This window comes from Eulemur rufifrons, chromosome 25 (genome assembly GCF_041146395.1).
Source record: "Eulemur rufifrons isolate Redbay chromosome 25, OSU_ERuf_1, whole genome shotgun sequence".
Lineage (NCBI taxonomy): Eukaryota > Metazoa > Chordata > Mammalia > Primates > Lemuridae > Eulemur > Eulemur rufifrons.
The window spans coordinates 5,788,214-5,811,857 of NC_091007.1; the positions used below are offsets into that span (position 1 = coordinate 5,788,214).

Consider the following 23,644-nt stretch of genomic DNA (forward strand, 5'->3'; position numbering starts at 1 on the left):
TAAATAGCTAGGTCATTTAACCATTAAAAAAAAAAATCCAACAAATTATTTGCCTTCTTTGCTCGCATTCCTAGAATTTTCTCTCAGGGAAACCCTCGTGAAAATGAAAAAGGACAGTTTGGGTTTCAATGAGTATTTTATTCAACTCAAGTGATGTTCCATAAATACTCAAGAGCCTGGAAATTCAAAGTTCAGACTAACATGTTTGGAGTCTTTGTGAAGTTTACCTCATTTCTTTCTGATATAGTGGCATGAGATAAGGCCAGAACTTTCCACCCAGACCCCAAGTGGCCTTGTCCTATGAATTTATGGGTAGCCTCTCAAATTTGTAATGCTCTGAAAATGACCTAGAACTTTCTGTAATTTAACTGCTGATCAAAAATAAAGCCAAGGTTAGGTTATATCTAACTTTCATTGTTCTTTCTACTCCAAAACCCTCCCCACCCTGTTTCTGCTTCCAAGACCTTGAACACTCTGAGTCTTAGATCCCAAAACAATAAAAGAGTCTGTCTCTGGGATGGAAATAAATAAAATTTAGGTAAAAAAAAATTCAAATGTCAGCTTTTACTTTCCAAGACAGCCTCTACTGTAAACAAGTGTAGTTTTCCCTTTTCATTAAGCTCTTCTCCAAATTGCTTGTAATTTCATGGAAAATTGCCAAGGTGATTTATTTCCCCTTCACCATTTATCAGAGATTTTAAAGTCCAGTTGATGTTTGCAATTAGTATTTTTCTCCTCTAAAAATAATTATACTAAAGAGTATAAACATAAAAATGGAATGAAAAATTAAATACCCTAATGATATATACTAACATGCTATTCAAAGGTAGGTCACTGATTTTTAGAAGTTGTTCACTTTTAATTACTTTTTAGTGAATCAGTCTATGGATTCTGTCTTTAAACTTTTACACTTACGACGAAGATTACATTGCACTAGTTTTCTGGTGGTTGCTTTTGTAATGACAGCTTTGTAATGCATTGACTTAATCAGAAAGGAATTCTAGCATGACTGCTATGTTCTGCAGAATTCAAAAACAGTCATACAAGAAAATCAGTGGACAAGTAACAGTAGCACTGATTGCCATAGAAACACAGTAAGAGTAACAGTTAGGATCATTCTTTTAGTTCCAGCTCTTTCCTGACCTGGCCTATGTTTTTAGTCACTTAATCCCTCAGTATCTCAACCTTCTTCATCTTTCAAATGCGTATAATCCATTTACGTATTCAGCATTTATCAGAGACTTTTAAAGTCCTGTTGATGTTTGAAGAAACAAAATAAAAAACGAGAAACATTTGTGAGTTGATTTCTAATTTTGGTACATTTCATTCAACAAAAAATAAACATAGCTAAAGACAAAACCTAAGGGAAAGTTGTCAGGGTAGTTAGTGAGTAAAAGGGGAAAGTGTTATAAGCTAAACTTCCTCTTAACTATATCAGATGAGGACGCTTCTATGCTTCAAAATTAAAAAGATGAAGCCAGTGGAGAACATTTCATGCAACAGTTATTTATTTTCAATCTACTAAGTATCATCGTGCCCTGCACCCAGGGAGCAGAGAGGAAAGGCATGGTGCTTGACTTCAAGGAGTTTACAGTCTAGAGGAAAAGGTGCCACTAAACACATCCCTGCCACATGCCAGCCTGTGCTAAATGCTGTATGTCCATTAATCCTGTGCATTGCTATTAAATACAACTAGCCTGTGCAGTGTACAGTTTTACTATTTTCCAGGTGAGATAAAGAAGGCTTTGAAAGAGAAGTATGTTGTCCAAAAAAAAAATAGGCCAGTGAATAGTAAGGTAGAATTTGAACTCCAATTTGCCAAAATCCAAAGCATATGCTCTTAATTATTGAACAAAAATGACCACATTTATACAAAATTAGTCTCCCTGCATTTAGGCAAATCAAAACAGGAAAATCTTCAAGCTGGAGCTCACCTGTTATCTTGCAACCATACACTTCAAATCTCATTGATATGCCAGTCTCCCAAGTCATAGGTTTGATTCGGACAAATCGAGTTATCAGTGGTTTGGGGAAAATTCCATACACAACATCTGTGGGGTTGGTGTTTCCCTGAAAGACCTACATGGAAAAAGAAATGGCCTTTTATTAGCAGACTTTTTGGATATAAAACAAATCCAAACACATGTTTTCACCGCTGCTTGCAAAAATTATTTACAATTTCAGCATTGTCTACCAAGGCTGGGGGGGGAGGGACATGAATAACTCGACATGTTATTTTATCAAATCATGGCCATCAAGAAGAGTCACGTCTAATATAGAATGTCGTCCTAACCATCTATTCGATTTTCTGAGGCCAGATTCTCTAAAAGCCCTATTGTAGGGATAACATTTATTAAAGGATACATGCCATTAGCTAAAAAAGTGGGAAATTCTTAACTTTATCAGAAGACCTACAGAATACTGTGGACATGTCATGGGAACACGCACTATTTTACTTTCCCAAGAACCCTCAGAAGGAATGCTTTTTGAGTTCAGCGTAGGGTCTGGCTTTTTAAAATTCTAGGTTCTGTTCCCAGCCATAGCGCTAGGTCAGACAGCTTTCTCCCTTTGACTCTGTTCCCTGATGGAAGATCTTATCCCTGACATTAATTCATGACTTTACTCCTTTTTTGGTTATTGGTAAAATTATGTTTTAATGGTCAAAGTCAAAACTGAGTTATAAGTGATTTTTAAGTGAAAAGCAGGGCTTCTGCTTCTGGTTTTAAAAGGAGCCATTTTATTCCAGGAAAGATAAGGCTGTGACTGCAAAGGTAACGAGGGCCAGGCACGAATCCGTTTCCCACAATTACCCACTGCCTGAGTAGGGGCTGCAGGAGTGTGCGCCAGTAAGACCTCGGGGGCATGGAGACTGTTGGCTGTCACAGAACACTCTGGCCTCCCCACGCCTGGATTTCACTTCAGCCCTGGATTGGGAGCAGCCGTTGGGGCAGCGACATTTCTCAGTTCTGTGACTTACGCATCTAGCACTCTGCGGCTCTGCATAGCCAGGGCACACTCCTCCCCCTCCTCCTCCTCTTAGGTGGCACAACTAGAGCATTCCTAGGCACACCAGAGGTGCGGAGGTTCCTCCCCACCTTTCCAGGTAAGTACACGATGGGAGGCTTATGGTTTCCCAAGGCTTTCTCTTCCCCCTGGGAGAAAGAGCTTGTAAAAAGTCAGGCTGGTGTTTTTATTTCATGTAGTTTAAGGGGCCTCAACAGCTGAAGGTGGTCAAATGCTTTACCAAGTCGGTTGTTAGCCGGATCCCTCTCTGGAGACGATTTAATATCCTAATATATCCTCTCCTGTGATGGCCTTTCCATTTCTGTCCTGCGTCGGCATCTCTCTCTGGGAAACAATCTGTGTGGGAGCATTTCTGTGTGACAAAGAATAACGGGGACCTGCCAGAGGAGTAGAGCCCCTGGTGATGGCGCTCTCCTTATGGGGTCAAGTCCATGTCTGAGGGGGACCCGAGGTCTGTGAGGGGTGCTGTGTGCTCTGACGCAGGTCGGGGGTGTGTGCATTTGGCCCCCAGGGAGGGGGTTTTATGCTTGCTGAGAACCATGTGAATGCACGCGTTCTCTGCAACATAAAGAGGGTGCAGGAGTTATTGGTCAGAAGCTGCTCTGGCTGAGGCCTGGCCAACCCTGCCTGGAGAAAGTAAGATAGAGGGAAGTGGCTAAACCCCAAAGTACAGAGACAGGCAGGGTGGGCACCAGCGACTAGACTCCTGTGGGATGTTTTGATTTCGTTTAGATTCAATGAAAGGGCTCACACAGAGGCCAAGTCTTTATCTCCGCTGAAGCCTTCCCTGTTCTTTCTGCCTCCCGCCCTGCAAGCCCTTCTGTGTGCCAGGGAGTTCCCGGGCGGGCTGTGTGCATTGGCAGATACCCCCAGGAACCCGAGTGAGCCCTGACAGCCTTGCTGGGCCATGCCAGCAACCAGCACACAGTGGCCACCCAGGTCCAGGGTCCGTTCTCCCCACTCTCTCTGGGTTCGTTTGTTTTTAGGTGCATCCTTAGCATGAGTGGTTTTTTGTTTGTTTGAAACTAAAGCATGCCTTCAAAAATCTACTCCCAAACAAAGATAAACCAGGAAGCTCGGGGTCAAAATTTACTTGCTTCATCTTCATAAGCGTTGACTACTAAGGGTTTTTCTTTCCCAGATGGAGAATTGGTTTCATGTCCTCCAGGGCCAGACAGTGGCCTTGAACTTGCCTGTTTTGTTCACAGACATTTCCTCCCACAGAGCAGCTGTCTACCTGTATCTGCGTCCACCTTGCCTGCCCTAAACGAGAGTGGGGGTTTTCGGCTAATCAAAGGGAATTAATGGCTCTTCTCTCACTTCACACCTAGGAGGCTTTTCTCAGTCCCAGACCCAAAAGGAGAAAATCAAGTACGCGGATGCCCCAAATAGAGACAAGGACATGTTAATTGGCCTCTTCCCAATTCCATCGTTGGGAGTTACCTAGATCTTTGCTACTAACCTCACCGATTGCCTGTGTGTTACTCAGCCTTCAGGGCAAGCTTTGAATTTTTAGGAGACAGTGAGTATGAATTCTCAGAAATCTTTTGATTAGTAAATCAGAGCAAGTGTAACTTCAAATAAACAGGCTGGCTGAGAAAAACATCTCAGTTCCAAATGATTCGGGGCCAAGCGCCCAGGGACACGGCATGGCCTGTGCCACCCCCTTGGTTGAAAGCAGAAAGGAGGTAGCGTGTTATTCGTGTGATCTGAGGGAACACAGCAAAGTACCTTTCGTTCTCTCCCGTTCTTACAAGAAGCGGCCGAATACACTTGTAAATTAGTTTGTGAGCTGCAGAGAGTACATGAAAAGATGTTTTCTAAAACCAGCCCAGTACAAAGAGAAAGAATCTATGAAAGGGAACGAAGAAATGTCGGGGAAAAAAAAAACAAAAACAAAACCTCAAATTCCTAAGGTTCTAAGAGGACGGAGTTTATCCTATGCATAAACCGTGTCCCCGTGGGAGGCTCAAAGTGATTCTTGAGTGTGACACTTAATTTGGCTGGTATTGACTTTTTCTTGGAAACATCCGTATAATTTCCTCTTGGCTTCTGGGTCTGGGAACATGAGAGCCCTTGGTCAGATTTAAACCTCTAATTGCGCTTTTCATTTTAAATCAATTCAAAAATAAACCAGGCCAGACAGAAAGTTCCCGCTCCCACACACACAGGTAAAAACTGATCATTCATTGAAAAGACTGCATCGGGGGAGGGGTGGCAGCCAGACTTACAACAGGTTTATTTCCTTCTTTTATGGTGATCCAGTCTTCCCCATTGGAGCTAATTTCTATTCTGTAAGTCTTGACGTAGTATTTCCTCTTGGTTTCCTTTGAAATGGCACCCTGTGTCCCCACGGCAGTGACGAAACGCAGGAGGCCCAAGTCCACCTGCAAGACAATCACCAGTGTGGTCAGTCGGCCATCCCAGCACCACCGTAGCCTGAAGCATCTTTTCCTGTGGGCTCCAGGCTGTAGTTTTCATCCACCTGGGATCAACAGGGCCTAATTCCATCTGGTGTCAGCAGCCCCTGCCTCCCCATTCCATTCCTTCCAAAGAAAGGCCAAGCCAGGGTAAGACAGCATTGCCCTAGGTTGGCGCCTATTGTGAGGACAAAGCCCAGGAAGATGCCATGCTCATTGTTGCAATCCAGATTGCTTGGGCCCTGGTGCAAGTAGAAAAATGGGTTCAAAATCATGTCATTATATATTCTAAGAGATTAAACATACTGTCCAAATGGCACATTAATATATGTCATTTTACAAAGAGAAAATTAAGGCAAACAAGATACACTCAACACATGGGATATTGGAGAGGCCTGGACTAAATTCACGTCTAACATGACCCTATTTTTCAGTCACTCTTCAGCACCCTACCTCCTTCCAAATAAATTGCAGACTGAAACAATACTTTCATTTTTTTTTTTTTTTGAGACATGGGGATCTCACTATGTTGCTCAGGCTGGACTTGAACTCCTGGCCTCAAGCGATCTTCTTGCCTCAGCCTCCCAAAATGCTGGGATTTTAGGTGCCCAGTCAATGAAACAATACTGACTTGAAAGCGCTAGGAGTGTTGTGGTTTGGGGACTGGGCCATAGATTTATAATCTGGAATGGAGTAGAAAGCAAGAGTACAGTTGCATCTGTACATTTCCTCCTTCCCCACATCTTCCCCCGGCCTTACTGCTCAGCTTGAGAGGCAGGTGGACTCCAAGGCATGGTCTGGGAAGGACTGATGCCTCCGGCAACAGTTGCTAGGGCTTGCAAGCCTTTCCCCGTTAAGTTTCCAATGGAGAAGCCCCTCAACACGACCGCCTCGCCTTCTCTCACCAGCCTATCTCATACCCCTGCAGGTAGGGCATCTGAAGACATCAGAGTGGTGACCAGAGGGTGACCCAAACCTCGGAGGTCCATGATTTCATCCCAGAGCCCTGTGATGTGCATGGGAAGGAGCAGACCTGAGCATCAGGCACTCAGCGTCCTAGTCCTGGCTTTGCCACCATCTTTAGGCTTCCCCGTCCTTATGTATAACATCAAGGAGCAGAACTAATAACTTGGAAGGCCCTTTTCAGCTCTGACTTCCTATGATGTTCTTCTTTCATATGCTTTACAGATGTTTCCAGTAAAGGAAAATAGTTTTTTAAAAATTTTTATTAAATTTTTTTTTTTTTTTTGTAGAGACAGAGTCTTGCTCTGTCACCCAGGCTGGAGTGTGGTGGCACAGCAGCTCACTGCAGCCTCCAACTCCTGGGCTCAAGTGATCCTCCCACCTCAGCCTCTGGAGTAGCTGGGACTACAGGTGCATGCCACCATGCCTGGCTAATTTAAAAAAAAATTTTTTTTTTAATAGAGATGGGGTCTTGCTATGTTGCCTAGGCTGGTCTCGAACTCCTGGCCTCAAGCAATCTTCCCACCTCGGCCTCCCAAAGTTCTGGGATTACAGGTGTGAGCAACCATGCCTGGCCAGTTTTTTTTTTTTTTTTTCCATTTATTCCTTTAACTTTCTTTATTACCGTCACAAGTAACTAGGCATAATCTTAAAACTCGTTACTAGTTTCTATATATTAGAAATATTTTCAGCTTCCTTTTATTAATACATTTGATTATTTCTATAAAATTGTTTCCCTCTATGTATTGTACGACCAGGATTATACAGAAATATCCAAGAAATGAAATACAAATATATGGTAGACATGCTTTAAAGGACATAATAAAAAAAGTAATTACATATTACAACTGATTACCACTGACAAGATATTGCAACAGTACATTTATTGTTAAGAGGCAGTAGAAGGCAATTTTCTCTGAAAACAGCAAAAAAAGCAAAAGAAAGCAAAGTAAAACAAAACCAAAAAAAATCCCAACCCCTCCCCCAACTTCTGACTCCTGCTTTCCAGTTGCTACGTGACAACTCAATTTTCAGAAAACAGTATTTCAATTAATCCTCCAGTGCCTATAGGCTATGACCACTTAAAGAATTTGAAGCACAGCCTGTCTCGTGAAGGCATATTGTCTTTCATAAATTGCTTTTTTCCTGAAGGCCCTTGGAGTAGTTAAAACAACATGTTGCTGATTCATTTCAAAACCAAACCAAGAGTTTTATCCAGGAAGAACAGCACATAGAAGCCAACTTGAAGTTATACAACTCAACAATAGTAGTTTCTGGAAAGGATGGGGGTATCATTCAATGCAAAATAATCTTCATTTCATTTCCCTAGAGACATAAACTCTATGCTCTGTATGCTTTCACCAGATTTAAGGGAAAAGGGAACAAGACTTTAATAGAAATTAATATTTTTAGACTAATAGTGATAGATGTTTTAAATTTTAACAAACAAATATTTAACCGACATATTTTTATCAACTGCCTATACTTAACTGGAATTTGCATTTTTTTCAAAAGTGAACCATGGTACTTTGTATGAATGTTTTCAACTTCCCGTCGCTCTTGTGTACAAGTTTCAAAAAGGGGAGGATATCTATGGTTGTCAGATTTAGTAAATAAAAATACAAGGCATCGGTTTAAATTTGAATTTCAGAACTGATTCATTGCTTACTTAAAATTCAAATTTAACTGGGTGTTCCCTATGTTGTGTGGCAACCCTACATGTCACTATATTCCAGAGTGCGATTTAAGGTGATTTTAAGTTGTTGCAAAAACTCTCTGATTTCATAATGCTGAAATCTGAAAGTTAATGGGGACTCTAGACACGGTTGGACTGAAGAACAATTTCAACTGTTTCCAAATGCTCCCAGAACACTTAGTGCTTTACTGACCATCCATTAAGTCATGCCCAATGCTACATCCACTTTCAAGCTGAAGGGTCCTTAAAATCTTGAAGTCCAAAGGAGCGTGAAGCAGAGCTCTTTAAATAAACTCTTCCTGTCAAACTTACAGATGGCTCTTCAGTTTGGAAATGATTAAATTCCCAAGCGTGTATATTCAGCTTGGGGCTGATTGGAAATAACTCTACTCCTTCATTCCCTGGCTATCCTTTTCTGATTTTTTAAAATTTTGCTTTTTGGGGGGGCAAGAGTTAGTTACTAGGTAGGAAAGAAGTTAACTGGTGATCAGATAGAAGAATTCTAGGCATTAGGGAACAGCTGATGTTAGAGGAAAGGAGCAATCGACCGGAATGAACTAGGATCTAACACAGGAAGATGTGGAAGGCCCCAGAAGCATACACGTGAATCACTCGTAAAAAAGAAAAGATATTTTCTTTTCTCAACAGCAATGAAATGCATTGGAAACCTCCTCTTGTGATTGCATAAAATTTCCTTCTGTGCTTCTCTGCAGATTCTCTTATTCACCACATGGGGATACTTGAAATTTCATTTCATTTTTCTTCCTAACATTATTGCCACTAGGTTTAGGAAGGATGGGTGATAACATCACAAAATAATTAGGGGTGGGACCTGAACCATTGCAATGAAAACCAGATGGTACCCACAACTCTAACAACATACAGCTTCCTCGGCACCATGGAACCCTCACCGGCAATACTTTCCCACAATTTATTGGCCCTAGAACCTCAAACCCTCTTTCTTTTGTCAAGTCACTTCTCCACAACTTATCGCCCTTTGTTAAAATGGTATATAAGTGCCTGAGTCTAACTGCTTCTTTGGGTTTTTATGTGAAGCCCCTGGGCACACAAAATTAAAAATATTAGTAAAATTTATATGTCTTTTCTCCTGTTCATTTGTCTTTTCTCAGTTTAATTTGCAGGCCTCAGTGACAAAACCTAAAAGGGTAGAGAAAAGGTTTTCTTCTTCCCTTACTTTCTCACCACTGTAGCTGTCTCTTCTAATCATGACATTGGCCACAATCTACCTTTTTAGTCTTTTCTGCTGCATCTATGCCCCTCCAACTGTACCATCCAGCCACACTAAAATACCTGTTGCTCCTAAGACAAGACAAGTGTTTTCTACCTGCATGTCTTGACATGTAAAGTTCTTTTGTCTTAAGATAACTTTTTGCTCTTTTTTTGACAAGAAATGACTTTTTGCTCTTTTTGGCCTCGTAGGCCAAGTAAGTTACTTCTACCCCAGTATGGTTAGTGCATAACTCACGTCTCCATCACTGAATTCCTCATGCCATGTTTTTCCTCTACGTCTTTTTAGACTTTTGTGATTTCTTTTGGCAAATATCTACTTTTCTATGTAGAAAAGTAATTTGCGCTACTGAAAATTCATACAATATAGTAAATATTATAGCAGAAAATTAAATCTCTGTAAGACCACCATTAGGAAATAACCACCAATACTAGCCTCCCAGAGTTTTTTTTTTTCTTATGCAAAATAGAGGCAAATATTTGTGTGCACGCTTTGTTATAAAAACGAAGTCATATCACCTCTATGCTTGACAACCTACATTTCCGTTTAGTTTTATGGCTATGTTTCTATGCCAACAATATTTTTCTACATCACCCTTTTTAACGGCTTCATGGTATTCCATTGTCTGGTTGTAGTGTAATCTATTTAGTCAGTCTGCTACCTTTGAATATTTAGGTATTGGATTGTACTCAACTAGATTGACATTCGTTCAGTGGACACAATACTGCTTATCTGCTAAGTTCTGTATTAAGTGGTTGGGATAGATACAGCAGTGAAGGCGCTGGAGACAGAAACAGAGCAGTATACATAAAGTATGATGTAGCACAGAAGAAGATGGAAACAGTTTACCAGAGAACTGGAGGTATGGAGGATTGGAGACATTAAGATGCACATTGAAGGATACACAGTAGGAGCTTGTGCACGGACACAAAGGGAAAGAAAGTTCCAGGGAGAAGGAGGAGCAGGAATTGCACAAGCAAGCAAGAGGAAATGAATGAGTGGCATTATGGGCATTCAACAGCCTACCATGTTCCCCTCACCACAATAGACATGATTTGTCAAAAAATGGATTGCTTTCCAAAGAGTGTGTGCTCTGGTTGTTTTGAAGTCAAAACCATTAGTCATAAAAACCTTTCCTGGTCAATAGCTGGCCATCGTCTTGGTGGCTCAAGTTTTTGAATCAGGATAAGCTCTCACCAACCTTGCATTCTAACAGACAAGACAAGACAAGCCACTGGTGAGACAAAGACGCAACCCCAGTTCTATGTGATGCCACTCCTCTACGCTTTGGAGGGTTCATCACCCTAAACAATACTTCCTTTTTTTTCCATAAAAATTCAGATGCACCGTAATTAAGTAACCTGCTTTCCCCACCCCCAATGAGCTCTGCTCTAATCACCGTTTTCTTATTTTGAAAGGATATCATTATTTCCCAACTGGTTTATTTTTAATTAGAAGATGGATGTGATTCCACATCGGAGTTCGATGTACTTCTGTTTAACATTAAGGGTGATGGTGACGGGGGTGTGACGACGGGAGTGAGTACGTGTGGAACTGAGCATCACATGCATTCGCTGAGATCGTCCAACGTGTTTTGGGACAAACATAAACATCTGGTACTTATCTGGCGGTATATAGACTATTCTATGGAAATTTATCAAACTCCTTTTGTGTTCTAGGAGACGCTTTCTAAGTTAGCTCACATAGCACCATTGGCAGAAGTGACCCGATGTGATACCATGTTTCCAATATAAATATAAAATTTTAACACTGGTGGTAGAATGTCTGCCCACATCTTACTTTCACTGTTCTCCACACACAGAGAAGACATTGTTAGCAGATTCAGAAGAGGAAATTCCAAGCCTTTCATGCTGGGTGGGGAGAAGCACACTAGTAGAAGAAAACAATTATCCTTGTCCATTTTGGGGGCTGGAGGGCAGTGTTGTAGCTGTCCCTGAGTGGTGAGGGTCCCCCCATGGCACCGGTTTATGGCCACGGTTTATGGTCAACTTGTTCTTTGCCGTAAGATGTCTACAGGAATAATCCACATGCACTATGTGGCCGTGGCATTGTCTTCATAATGACAGGAAACACATTTCCCAGACCAAAAGAAGCAAGGAGATGCACACATTTTACCGGGAATCATCTGAGGACAAAGCGGCACGTTTTAGCATTGTGTAGTGAATCCTGTAGCAAATCTTTGCCAACTGCTGGTTAAACACCAGCATGCAGGCTTCGAGCCATGAAATGGATAGCATCGCTTCCTAGAATAATACATAACCAGCTATTGGTAATGTCATAATGTGGAAAGCCTCATTTCTAAAATGAAAATCTGTCTTGCTCAATAAAATACTGCCCATTGAGCTAGCATTGGCAAGGGAGCGTTTACCAGCTTTTAACACTCCCAAGGCAGGTCAATACCAGAGCCTGAAAAAATAAAAGACAAAGAACTGAGGTCTGATTAAAAACAGGAAAATATTTTTGGACGGGTGGGGGGGAGTCTGTCGGATTTTCTTTAGAGCATCCCTGATGACTCAAAGAGCTGCTTAATTCATCACTTGACACTACAAGCTAAAGAAAATATTTTTAAGCAATTGTGTCATTTCCTTAGATAAAAGACATGGTTTCTGACAGAGCCTAAGCATGTGAACATTAGGGCCATTCTAGTGGGCTTCACGCACAGCACCTCACCATTGTGATCCTTAACTTAGGATCTCGGACTTTTTACAGCTACTAATTGTAATACAACCATGTTATAGTTAGCAACGTAATTCCCTATCTCTTTATATATTTTATTGCTATCACTGTTTTACATAGAAAAATGCAGATGGTTAAAATTACTACTATTAATAGAACATTCACGAGGCAACCTCTATGTGTTAGGCATTTTATTAAGGGCTACATTTATACACATTATCTCTTGTAATTATCACAACAATCATGCAAAGAAGGTTTTATGGACAAAGAAACCAAGTGACATCTGAACTTTGCCCAGAGTCACACGACTTATCAGTGTTTGTGCCAGGACCTATACCCATGTCAGAAGGGGGGGCCTTGTATGAGCCCCTACCTCCATGCTGTTTCTCAATTTGTACTTTAAAAACCTTAATTATTAGAAAGGTAATTTAGAATTTCTTAGTAAATACTAATTAAATCTAATAGCTATTCTTTGTGGAGATTAAACATTTTGTATAATTATAGGGAACAGGAAACCATTTATGCTTATGTTGACGATCAGTTTAAAATTGACACTGGCTGCTGGAAAGAAAACCTTTGCAAATGATTTAGTTTCACTGTTGAAAACCAAGATGGTGGTTATGGATCCTTTTTAGCAAAAGATAATAAACAAACATTTGAAAATTCTGGCAAAGAACAAAACACACCCAAGTACAAGAAAAGTGCAAGGCAGGAAGAATCTCACCAATTTTTTTTTTTTCTGCCTTAATTGCCTGAATTAACCCTTTTTTCCTCCCATAGTTAAAGGAGAGCATTTTCCTGGGTGGAAACAAACTACTGGCTGCAAAAAATACCTTTGCTGATAGTAAAACAACCCCAAGTGAGTGAAGAGATAAATTTTCCTACCAGAAGACTTGAGCCAGCCTGTTAGAATAACATTAGCTGAGGCTGTATCAGCACAGAGGTGGTGGGAAGGCAGTGCTCCCTTGACGGCCACTGCAGTTACAGCAAAAGAACAACAAGAAATGGGGCAAGAAAAATGAAGTCCCCACATAAGGGCTGACCTTTGTCTTTTTTTGGCAGATAAAAGGGGATAATGCTTGCGTGGGCTCCAACGCGTCTGGATTCGTGGCACATTCTCCCACTCTTCTGTTAATTTTTTTTTGTGTGTTGCATACATCAGGAGCAACTAATTAAAACAGAAATATTTAATTCTGACATGTTCTTTGAACTGGAGGCCCATCTGGTTCTGTTTGAATAGTAAAATCTGCTGTAGTTGTTAAAATTGGCGAGTAGCATTGGCCAAAAGAAACAAAAGGGACTCCACGCAGCAGGTTAATACTTCAGCATTTCAACTAGAGACTCTCCCAGAATTCGGCTCCCCAAATCACTCCAATATGGAAACCATAAAGATCAAATGTGCGGGCGAAGAAGGCTGTTTGCAGGTGGAGATGCCACCACTGCGCTACATTTCCTCAGTGTGGTGGACATAGCATCAGGCTCTAAAAGACCTTTGTTTGAGAGTAATGAATGCAACTAGGACAACCTACCCAAAAGTGCCCGGCTTATTTTACGAAACACATTTAAGATAAATATGGGAAGACAGTCTTCACCGCATTCTATGCAAAACCTAAAGGTTTTATTTTTTACTTCCATATTTTCTAGAGCAGATACAACTGTATTCAGAAAAACCAGACAAATATCCCATTTAAATTCCTTTATGTTCTGACAACAAAAGAGGAGAAAATGAAACAGTATTGGGGCTTTGATACACTTTGGGATACAAATAAGCAACATCTAAGGCAATCTGAAACTCCGATGTAGAGTTAAAGAGAAAGGCTGATTAAACCCCTATGCTTTAGAAAAGATCGTTTTACATGTTCAACACATACACAGACCTGTGAAATCTTTTCTCCTTTCAAATGAAGTCTTTTGCTTCAATGCCATGTTAGCTGGTAGATAAGTCCCCTGGAAAGCCTTAATAGCTTGGTCAAGAAGATGACATTTAAATGTCCCCCGTCCCCATCCCACTCAGATACTCAGGAGCTCTTGCGAGGCAGTAAAAGATTCAGGGATTTAATAATTTTAATTAACAGTTTTTGAATGCTTATTTTTAAGTTGCATTTCATTTAAAACCTGAGCCTAATCCTTTGATCTGGAAAGAGGACAAGTTCTCAGAATAGAACAAATGTAATCCCTAGGAGCTTGGCTAAGATTTTAACTTAAAAACTTGCTAACAAAAATTGCCTAACTGGAATTTCTTAATAGAGAAAAATAAGTGTGCTACAGTTTTAAAACAACGGTAACCAGCCTCAAATATGGATAAATGTGGTGCAAATCTAGACAAAAGTTTGTAGGAGAGTCACAGCATGTGCTCTTACTAGATGGGTTTACTTAATAAAAAGTTAGTGGGCACCTCCCACATGGAGGTTGTGGGCTGGGATAGGGCTCTCCTGCTGTCCTTCTTGCTTCTTTCTGAGTGCTGATGTGTAATACCCATGAAAACCAAGAAGAGTTCTCCCAGTAGAAGACCTAGAAGGCAGGAATTGCATAGGGCAGGTAGGCACAAGCAGGCTTAGGGGTTATGTGCCACCAATCCCACTGACTGCCAAGAACGTAGCTCTAGATCTCCTGTAGGATCGAGCAGATTGTGTATACAGGTCTCTGGCTCCTGCCCTTTGTCTAGCAGGGTACAGTAATGGAAGAATGGATACATTCTGGCCTGGATTACAGTCACTTTGAAATTTTGTAGCAGAATTTTATTATCTCTGCACATGATTTCTGGAGGTCTGTATTATAAAGTATTGATGAGGATGATTGTTGCTGTTACTGTTACTATTTAAAACATCTTTTGGGCAACCACTACGTGCCATACTAAGGGCTAAATGTCCACACATCATCTCCTGCAACACTCGCCACCGTCACACAAGGCAGGTTTTGTAGATGAGGAAGCTGAGACATCACAGTGCAATTATGTCCCTTGCTCAGAGTCTAACAGCTAGCAAACTACAGAGCCGCGGTGCACACTCACGCAGCCATGTCCTGAAGCCCAGTCATGGTGCTTCGTGATCGTAGGTGCTCAAACCAAATGTGTGCAATTAAAATAAACTGGAGTATGCCAAGTGTCCAAATAAATCTTTTGAGGCATTAAATTCAACACACATGTATTGCACGCCAGGGTCCGGAAGCACATAGGCATGGATGTCCACTATGTTGTTACAAGACTGTAAGTAAAACATGCCACTCTGGCTCTAGATGAGGCATTATGGGATTCAGAAGAAAGAAAAATTACTCGTGCAAGGGGACAGAAAGGGCTTCATGGAGAAGAAGTTATTAGAACCACTCAATCTGGGCCTCATAGGGTGGATTCAGACTTTGGCAGGGGAAGTGGCCAGGATTGATGAGCTCAAGGCAGAAGAAACAGGGGAAGAACAAAATCCCACCCAATTGCCTACAGTTGAAAATATTTGATATGATGAATATTTTCCTTCTTTCTAACATCTCGTAGCAAAATTCCTTTAGAGAGCAAAGATAAGTGTCCTCCCTTCCCCCACCCCCAACACCCTCCTTTGTGGGGGCCTTCATGTTGTGTAGGCTGCTATGCCATGACGTGTTTGGCTGGTGCCAGAGACAATGAAATCTTCTTTGTAAGTAAACTGGAAGCCCGCGGTCATGCCCGACACTGCTGAGGTAACTCTGAGAAAACGTGTGCTCTCTCTGTCTCTGGGAATCCAAGCATTCCTGGGAATGAGGCGAAACCTCAATGCACGTGAGTCAGAGGGACTTCTCCCTGGAGCCTAACCACACACTGCAGGACTCCCCGTGTTTCTGTCCACATTTAAAATAAAACATCTGTACCCCCTTAATATTTTGAAATTAAAAAATCGATGACATTTCTCTAAAAAAAAGTAGAACATTTTGACGAAATAGAATAAAAAGCACCCAATACCTTCTTCAGGGATGCACAGTGCTATAGAAATTACACCCTCCCTTCCTCCAACATGTAAGGGGAAGCCCATGAGTTCAGAACATGATCTTGGAACGATGGGTATTTGTGTTTTGAAAAGCCATCACATCGCGGAGGGAGCTGGTGGCTGGAGATTATTCATTCATGACACAAGACAGTGCTAGGTGCTCCGGTGAAAGGGAGTGAAGGTCACCAGATTCCTGCCCTCTCTCTAGCCGGGGAGGGAAAAAGTCAAGTAAACAATAAATCTCAACACAGAAGGAGCAGACTGCCTTAAAGCTACTCAGTGAATTCTGGTACTACCGAGAGAAAATTGGGGTGCTACAGGTCTGGAGCTTTGACACTCAAGAGTCACCTGGATAATGTTCAACAAGTAGATTAGCCAATTTGAGCCTTAGTTTCCAACTCTCTGCAACAGAAACATCAATGCTTCACCCTTTAGTCACTCCTCATGGTTAGTGGGAGGATCTCAATGACACGTGTGCACACACAGTAGCCATAACAATATGACCTTTGGCCGGGTGCAGTGGCTCATGCCTGGAATCCCAGCGCTTTGGGAGGCCAAGGTGGGAGGATCATTTGAGGCCAGGAGTTTGATTTCAAGACCAGCCTGGGCGACCCATCTCTATACAAAATTTAAAAAATCTGCTGGGCGTGGTGATGTGTGCCTGTAGCCTCAGCTACTCGGGAGGCTGAGGCAGGAGGATCGCTTGAGCCCGGGAGTTTGAGGTTGCTGTGAGCTAGGATGATGCCACTGATCACTGATGTCACTGCATTTTAGTCTTGGTGACAGAGCAAGAACCTGTCTCTAAAATATATATATATAAATATCATATATAATATATATTGTATATATATTAATATATATTTATATCATATATAATGTTATGTGTGTGTATATATAAATATGACCTAATATTTTTTCCCTTAGTTATTTAGGTACTTGGGGTGTGTGCCTGTGTGTCTACATTTGTGTGCACACGTGCATAGTTTTGCCTGTAGTACCTAGATTATAATTCCTTTCACGGAGGGACAGAGTCCTCTTCATTTTAAATTCACCTATCCCCGCACACAGTGCCTAATCCTTAGCAGATGCTCAATAAACGTTTGTTGGATTTACATTCAGGCTGTGTAAGTCTGGCACTGCCAGCCAGATCGGAAACTCCTTTCTTCCCAACAACAGCCAACTGCTTGTCATTAAAGTCAACGTTCAAGTGTTTGAGCAACTAACTCATACTCAAGCTAGGAATGCGATTATTCTTATCTCAGTATTTATAACTGCAAATATTATAACTAGTCATAAAATTTCCAATCCTTTGAAAAGCCAACCACTTAAAATTGGAGTCTGCTAAATGATGAGTCCCATTGGCCAGGTCCATGTGTATGAAGGTTTCCTGTGTTCCTTTTTGTTTATTTCCCAAATGACCTCTTGTTAACTTTGTTAAGTGTCTCTCCTCCTGGAAGTTACTCCAAAGGGCAGCATGGATTAAATAATGTTTTTACTTATGTCTATCATAGTCTAAATACCTCACTCAAACTTTTCAACTTTCTTATTTTAGAGCTAAGTTATTTGCAAGCATGACGTCCATAGGATATTTATGTATTAGATGTTTACACTATCTGGTATCTTAGACTCCTCCCTTCCTGTATTTTTGAAAATGTAACAACAGCAAAATTTCACGGCATCACTATAGGTTGCCATGGTTTTACCTAACATGTAATCTTTATAAGGTGTCAGAATTAAAGCTTTGTGTGGCTAAGAAATGAATGCAGATTTCAGGCCTTTGCAATCTTTGTGCATGGTCTCTGAGCAGCCTCATAGAAGAGGTTCTAGAGGTGGCTCTGCAACGTGACAAGGCTGTATTACACCTTTCCAAGGTGCAGTTACGGTCACACATACATCTTTCCAGTCTCTCAGCAGTTTAAAGAAATTTTCAAACCTAGAAGACCAAAAAAATGTTAAATTGCATGTACTGGTAACGTATCTTTTTGTTTCAAAAGCTGTTGTTCTACACCACCCATAAAGGTTTATCTGCTCTCTTGGGGTATCCCTAAATGACTCAAGATAAACACATACTTGTACTCAAACAATGTCTGTCTATTCCAGCACAAACAAGGGACTTGTTGATTGTTAGTTTTGCAGTAAGTCATGCCTTTAATTTTTCTCCCTTCCTCTACGCGCTTGGTTTCAAAAACAAACACAAGGATGAATTTCTGGAAACTAAAGACTTGCAGATAAGGGTGATGGTCTAAATCAGTCACTTGGCCTATAAACTTTGACAGCGTCTTTTTACACCCATTTTCTGTGTATTTTCCAGTGATCTGGGTGGGCCTCTCCTGGTAAATGAGAGTCTCATGTGCTGGTGGAGAAGTTGGAAGTGCAGGTGTCCGAGAAAACTCCTCTACTTGGCATTGAAAAATCCAGCCAGGAGCTGATGGGATTACCAAGATTAAAGTCGGCCAACCGCCTAAGGTTATAACGAATGCTACCCTGGAGACAGGAATGAAGAGAAGAGAAAGAACAGGCTGCCTAGGTACAGCTGGTTGTCAGAAATTGTGTGTAAACAGTTAGTCTCTGAAGGGATGCCAATCATTCCTGAGAACAGATGAAATGAACTTCTCGATTTAATATTTGGTCAACTGCAATTTCCCTGTTGGAAGCTTACCATTCAGCCAGGAAGTGTATACACTGATTCTTTTTCAAAGAGCACTTACAAAGGGGACGGGGAAAGCCTTGAAAAAGTGGATTTTCAAAGCATGACTCCCTAAGAAAATGATTTGTAATTAGAATTCACAACTGATGGAGCTGAGTAAGAGAGAAATGTTATCCAGTGATCTGTGATTTCTGGGCTCCTCCTAGAAAGAATGCTGTTCTGTGCTTTGAAGACATCTGTTCCCTTCGCCATCCAAATGCAGTCAGTGGACAGAGCTGCAAATTCTTTCCATGTTCTGGGGGAAAAAAATCTATCTATATTAATTTCATGCATTTCAGCCTGGGTCACACAATGGAAAAAATGCATCTGTACAACTTTCAAACCATTGGAGCACAAGCACAGATGTTACTCTAAAAACATTGTGTTACTCCTTTCCTAGCACTACCCAAAGTCTTTAACATAATGGAATCTGTGACTTGCATTTATCCACTGGAACCATTCCTGACACGAGGTTGGATACATTTATTTCAACCACATACTTGGAGGTGACAAGAAGTAAAACTTCCTTGGTGAACATGGCCATGCTGTTGTATGTGTGGTGGTGGCAGTGGTGTGAGTACACGTGTGTGTGTCTGGCGGGGGGCGGTGGGGTGGGGGGGGCGCACAAGGCAGTAGCTCTTGACAGAAAAAAAAGAGATAAGGCACATATTTGGAAAGGCTAAGAAAAGACATTCTTTTCATGCAACCTTCCAGGTTTTAAAGAGCAGTAAGAATCTTGTCACATTGCCGTCATACTTTTAGATGCAAAATTAAGGATTAAAACACATCACTTTGCATGATTTCAATAAACTGCCAGTATTTAAGAAGAAATGGAACAACTGGTTCTTAATCTGTTGGAATTATTTTTGAAAAAAGATTTAAATGGAGATGAATTTTATATGAGAAACATAAATATTCTAAATTGGACACTTTAAAGAAAGATAAGTAGATAAACAGATGTTCATATTAAACTCTTCTGGAAAACAGCAACGTTCTTCCACTAAGGGAACTGGATTATTGTATTACAGAAGTTGATAATTGGACCTGAATTTCAGCAAATACTGGTTGAACCCCAAATCACCTCTTCCTTCCTCCTTTTTCTTGTCCTATTCCCCAGAAGAGACTAGGAATATCCAGATGGAGGTCATGGAAGATGCTTTCTGTGTTTATCTCAATAAATGAAATTCATCTATTTAATAGCGGTTGATTTTAGAGGAAATTTCACGTTAAACAAACAATAAATAGCACTGTCTGATTTTCCCTTACATGATAAATGATCGCTACATGAACTAATTCTTGCCATCTTGGCATTGGAACTTTCCAAATATATAACAACATCCTTAAATGCATATAATATTTGGAAACATATAATACAATGTATGTGCTATAAAAGATTGCTGATTGAGGCTTGCAATGAGTAGCCTAGATTTTTTAGGCAGTATTTAAATAATTAGGCCAGTCAAATTCTGCATGTTATACTTTCATTTTTTAAGATTGAGAACTTAAAAAAAAATCCTTCAGTATTTCACATTTCATATGATTTTTCTAAGTTCTTTCTATTATCATGAGTATTTCTCACTGGACATTTGATATTTCATTTCCAGATTCTCAAACTTACGTCTCCGTCACATTTCTTGCACCTGTAGCCATTAACTTGTGTGCCTGCCTGGGAGCTCCCTGCCTCAGCGTTAGCCCTCAGTAAACAGAAGAAGTCTAGAAGTGTAAGACATGAGACAATTGTAATGAATTTCTTCATACCGCTAGATTCCTGGGGCTGTATTTTTTTCCTCTTCCCTTTTCTGGGTTAGTATTAAGGCCTATAAAATGCTCAGAATTGAACGTGATATTTATCTTCTTAAGGAAGGGAAAAAGAGCGGGTTTTGGCAGGACTTTAAGGTGTGAACAGCCTGCCATTGTGGGTAAGCCCATGCCTTACAGATATTTCCTTCAAAGACTGGAGAGACACGAAAGATGAACTGTCTGGGCTTCATCTTATCTCCCCCAGCGGGCTGCATTTTCTTGCAAGCTAGCTCAAAAGAACCAAGGAAAACAATTTCTATGTGAAATTCTCAGAGACGCTTCATGATGAAGACCACCTAAACAATTACTCGATCTAAAGAAAGAAAATATCTCCTTAATTTTAAAAAAAGTGCTATGTGCTGCCTCACATGATTATCAATAAGAGTTTCAAACAAATTCCAACTATGTCCCATATATTTATATTTTCATCTTAGGAAAGCTCATGGCATTAGCTGATAGAATAAATTTATTTTTAATAGGATCACAGAATTATAAATGCTTGAGAGGACTCGAGAAGCTGTCAGTCCAATCACCCAGTCCCTCTAAAGAATTCCATCTATAGCCTTCTCAGGCTCGCTAAACATAAATAAATAAAGGAGCTTATTTATTCATTGTTAAATAAAAAAAAATGCATAGTTAGATGTTTAAAGCGTTAGAATTGTAAGAAAAATAAAACTTTGGTAGAATGAAGACATCATTCTCCTGAAGGAAGGCAGTTAGAAGAAACCCACGAATGCGTTTTTAACCCCTTGAGGCAACAAGGGCTGGAAAAAAAAAATTCCCAAGTCCTTTGCAAAACTGCATATATGATTACCCTGAGTCATAACGTGCACTTAGGCTCAAATGCTTACGCTGTTCAATCGTTGGAAATATAAAAGCATAATGCATTTTATTACTATTGGGATTTATAGAGCATTTTTAAATTTAATCTACTTTCTTCTCTTTATTTGAACCTAGAATCGAATGAGATTAGATGGCTGAGGAAGGGGAGGAGGGAGGCGGAGGAAGGAAGGAAGTGTGTGTGTGTGTGTGTGTGTGTGTGTACGTGCTCCTGTCTCTGTTTCAGGTCAGCATCCAAAATTGTTATTCTGATGTGGATCAAAATGGCCATTTTGATATGGTGCTTTCAAATGGTGCATTAAAGGAGAACTATACGAGGGCACAGAGCCCCTACCCACGCCAGGGCGCGCCTCTCTCCCTCACCTTTGGAGAAGATTGCTGTGTATGTTCTAGAAATTGGGTGCTGCCAATTCTGACGAACACACTTTTTTTTTTTTTTGCTCTGGGGCTTTCCAATTACGATATGAAAGTTATTTAAAGCTTAGGAGGTTGATGTGTTACATTACACGCCGCATAAACGTAGCCAGGGCTCCTAAATGTGAACATTAATGCACTCTGTAAAAGGTACAATCATTACCACCGGGGCAGAAATCAACAAACCCCACCAAAGGAATTTCTTAAAACTGCTATCATAAAATCTGTGCATGTTATGGATTTCATTAACATTTTCCCTGAGGATTCCCAATTGTATAATAACAGAAGTTCTTTAAATTTTAAATACAACAGACAGGAACAGCTTTTCACCCAAAACAGATGTGAAACCATCAGCCTTGCCTTCTCATTGGTCCACAGATATGAAACTGGCTGGTAACTGATAGCTCTTAATGTGTTGTTGTTTAGTTTACAGAAATGGAAACTCAATATTATTTTTACCACGAAAAGATAAGTTAATAAGCAATAGATAGGCTCTTCAACCACAGTTCCTTATTCTTGATCACATTTGAAGTTTAAAAAAAGAAAACAACAAACCTCTGATTTACATACTGCATAAAATCTAAAATAGGTAGGTAGAGGTCAGTGACATACAACATTCTTATCTGAAGGAATTAATTTCAGTCTTATTTTGCCTAAACCTTGTCAATGGTAACTTGCAATTTTTATCCTGTTTCCTTTTCTTAATCCCATCCGAATCTATGCATTTCTGAGACCCCAATTATGCAGTCTTCTAAAATAACATCTGTATTTATTTAGCTAAAAACAGTTCACTTATAAAGGCTAAAAATAGGGGGCTTAAGATAAATAAGCAGAGAGGTTTAGGATGCTATTTTCCTGCATAAGGTAAACAAACACATCCGTATTTTTGGAAACAAAAGAACTACAGTTCTGTTCAAATAATATCTACAGGCGGTAGAAAAGTGACAAAACCCAGCCAAGCAACAAGTTACTCTTTCTTTCAGAAGGGCTGACCGGTCTGATTATTTAAAAAAATGACTTGATTGGGATTTGAGCATCTTCTACACCAGTGGTTTTCAATTAGTCGTTTTCCTCAAAGTCTAGAGACATTTTTGGTTGTCCTGACTTGTGTGTGTGCGTATGTGTGCTACTGGCTTCTAGTGGGTAGAGGCCAAGGATGCAACTTACGATCCTCCAATGCACAGGACAGCCCCTATAACAAAGGACTGTCCAATCGCAAATGTCAGTATTGTCCAGACCAAGAGACCCTGCCCTAAGACATAGTCCAATCATTTAATTAAAGCTTCTGCAGTGGTGGTTGAATTTAATAGACATCATTTACCAATCACCAGCCAGTAGGACAGACTGAAATTTTTTTTTTTTTTTTTTGAGACAGAGTCTCACTGTTGCCTAGGCTAGAGTGCCATGGTGTCAGCCTAGCTCACAGCAACCTCAAACTCCTGGGCTCAAGCAATCCTCCTGCCTCAGTCTCCCGAGTAGCTGGGACTACAGGCATGTGCCACCATGCTCGGCTAATTTTTTCTATATATTTTTAGTTGTCCATATAATTTCTTTCTATTTTTAGTAGAGATGGGGTCTCACTCTTGCTCAGGCTGGTCTCGAACTCCTGAGCTCAAATGATCCACCCGCCTTGGCCTCCCAGAGTGCTAGGATTACAGGCGGGAGCCACCGCGCCCGGCCTGATAGATTGAAATTTAAACATGCTTGCTTCGTCTTCAGTTCACCACCCTTAAAAGGGACCCAAATCCATGTTCACATCTTGTTACAACTGAGTGGGAATCAGGATGCTAAGAATCTAGTCTAGGTTCTGTCCTTAACTTGCTACGTGGTCTTGCAAATCACTTAACCTCTGAACCTATGCAAAGTAAGGGATTTAGACAGAATGATGCTTGCATTCCTTTT

General features: G+C 40.6%; 1 protein-coding gene across 5 annotated transcripts in view; it reads right to left on the reverse strand.

Moving 5' to 3' along the window:
- The window catches only part of NRP1 (neuropilin 1), a 133,828-nt gene that overhangs the window by 35,316 nt on the left and 74,868 nt on the right, over positions 1 to 23,644 (reverse strand). For all 5 annotated transcript variants that reach the window (XM_069459002.1, XM_069459001.1, XM_069459003.1 and 2 more), the window contains exons 7-8: positions 5,256 to 5,411; positions 1,935 to 2,079 (exon numbers count right to left, since the gene is read on the reverse strand). In XM_069459002.1, the coding sequence (XP_069315103.1) occupies positions 1,935 to 2,079; positions 5,256 to 5,411 (301 nt within the window). The remainder of the gene's footprint in view (positions 1 to 1,934; positions 2,080 to 5,255; positions 5,412 to 23,644) is intronic.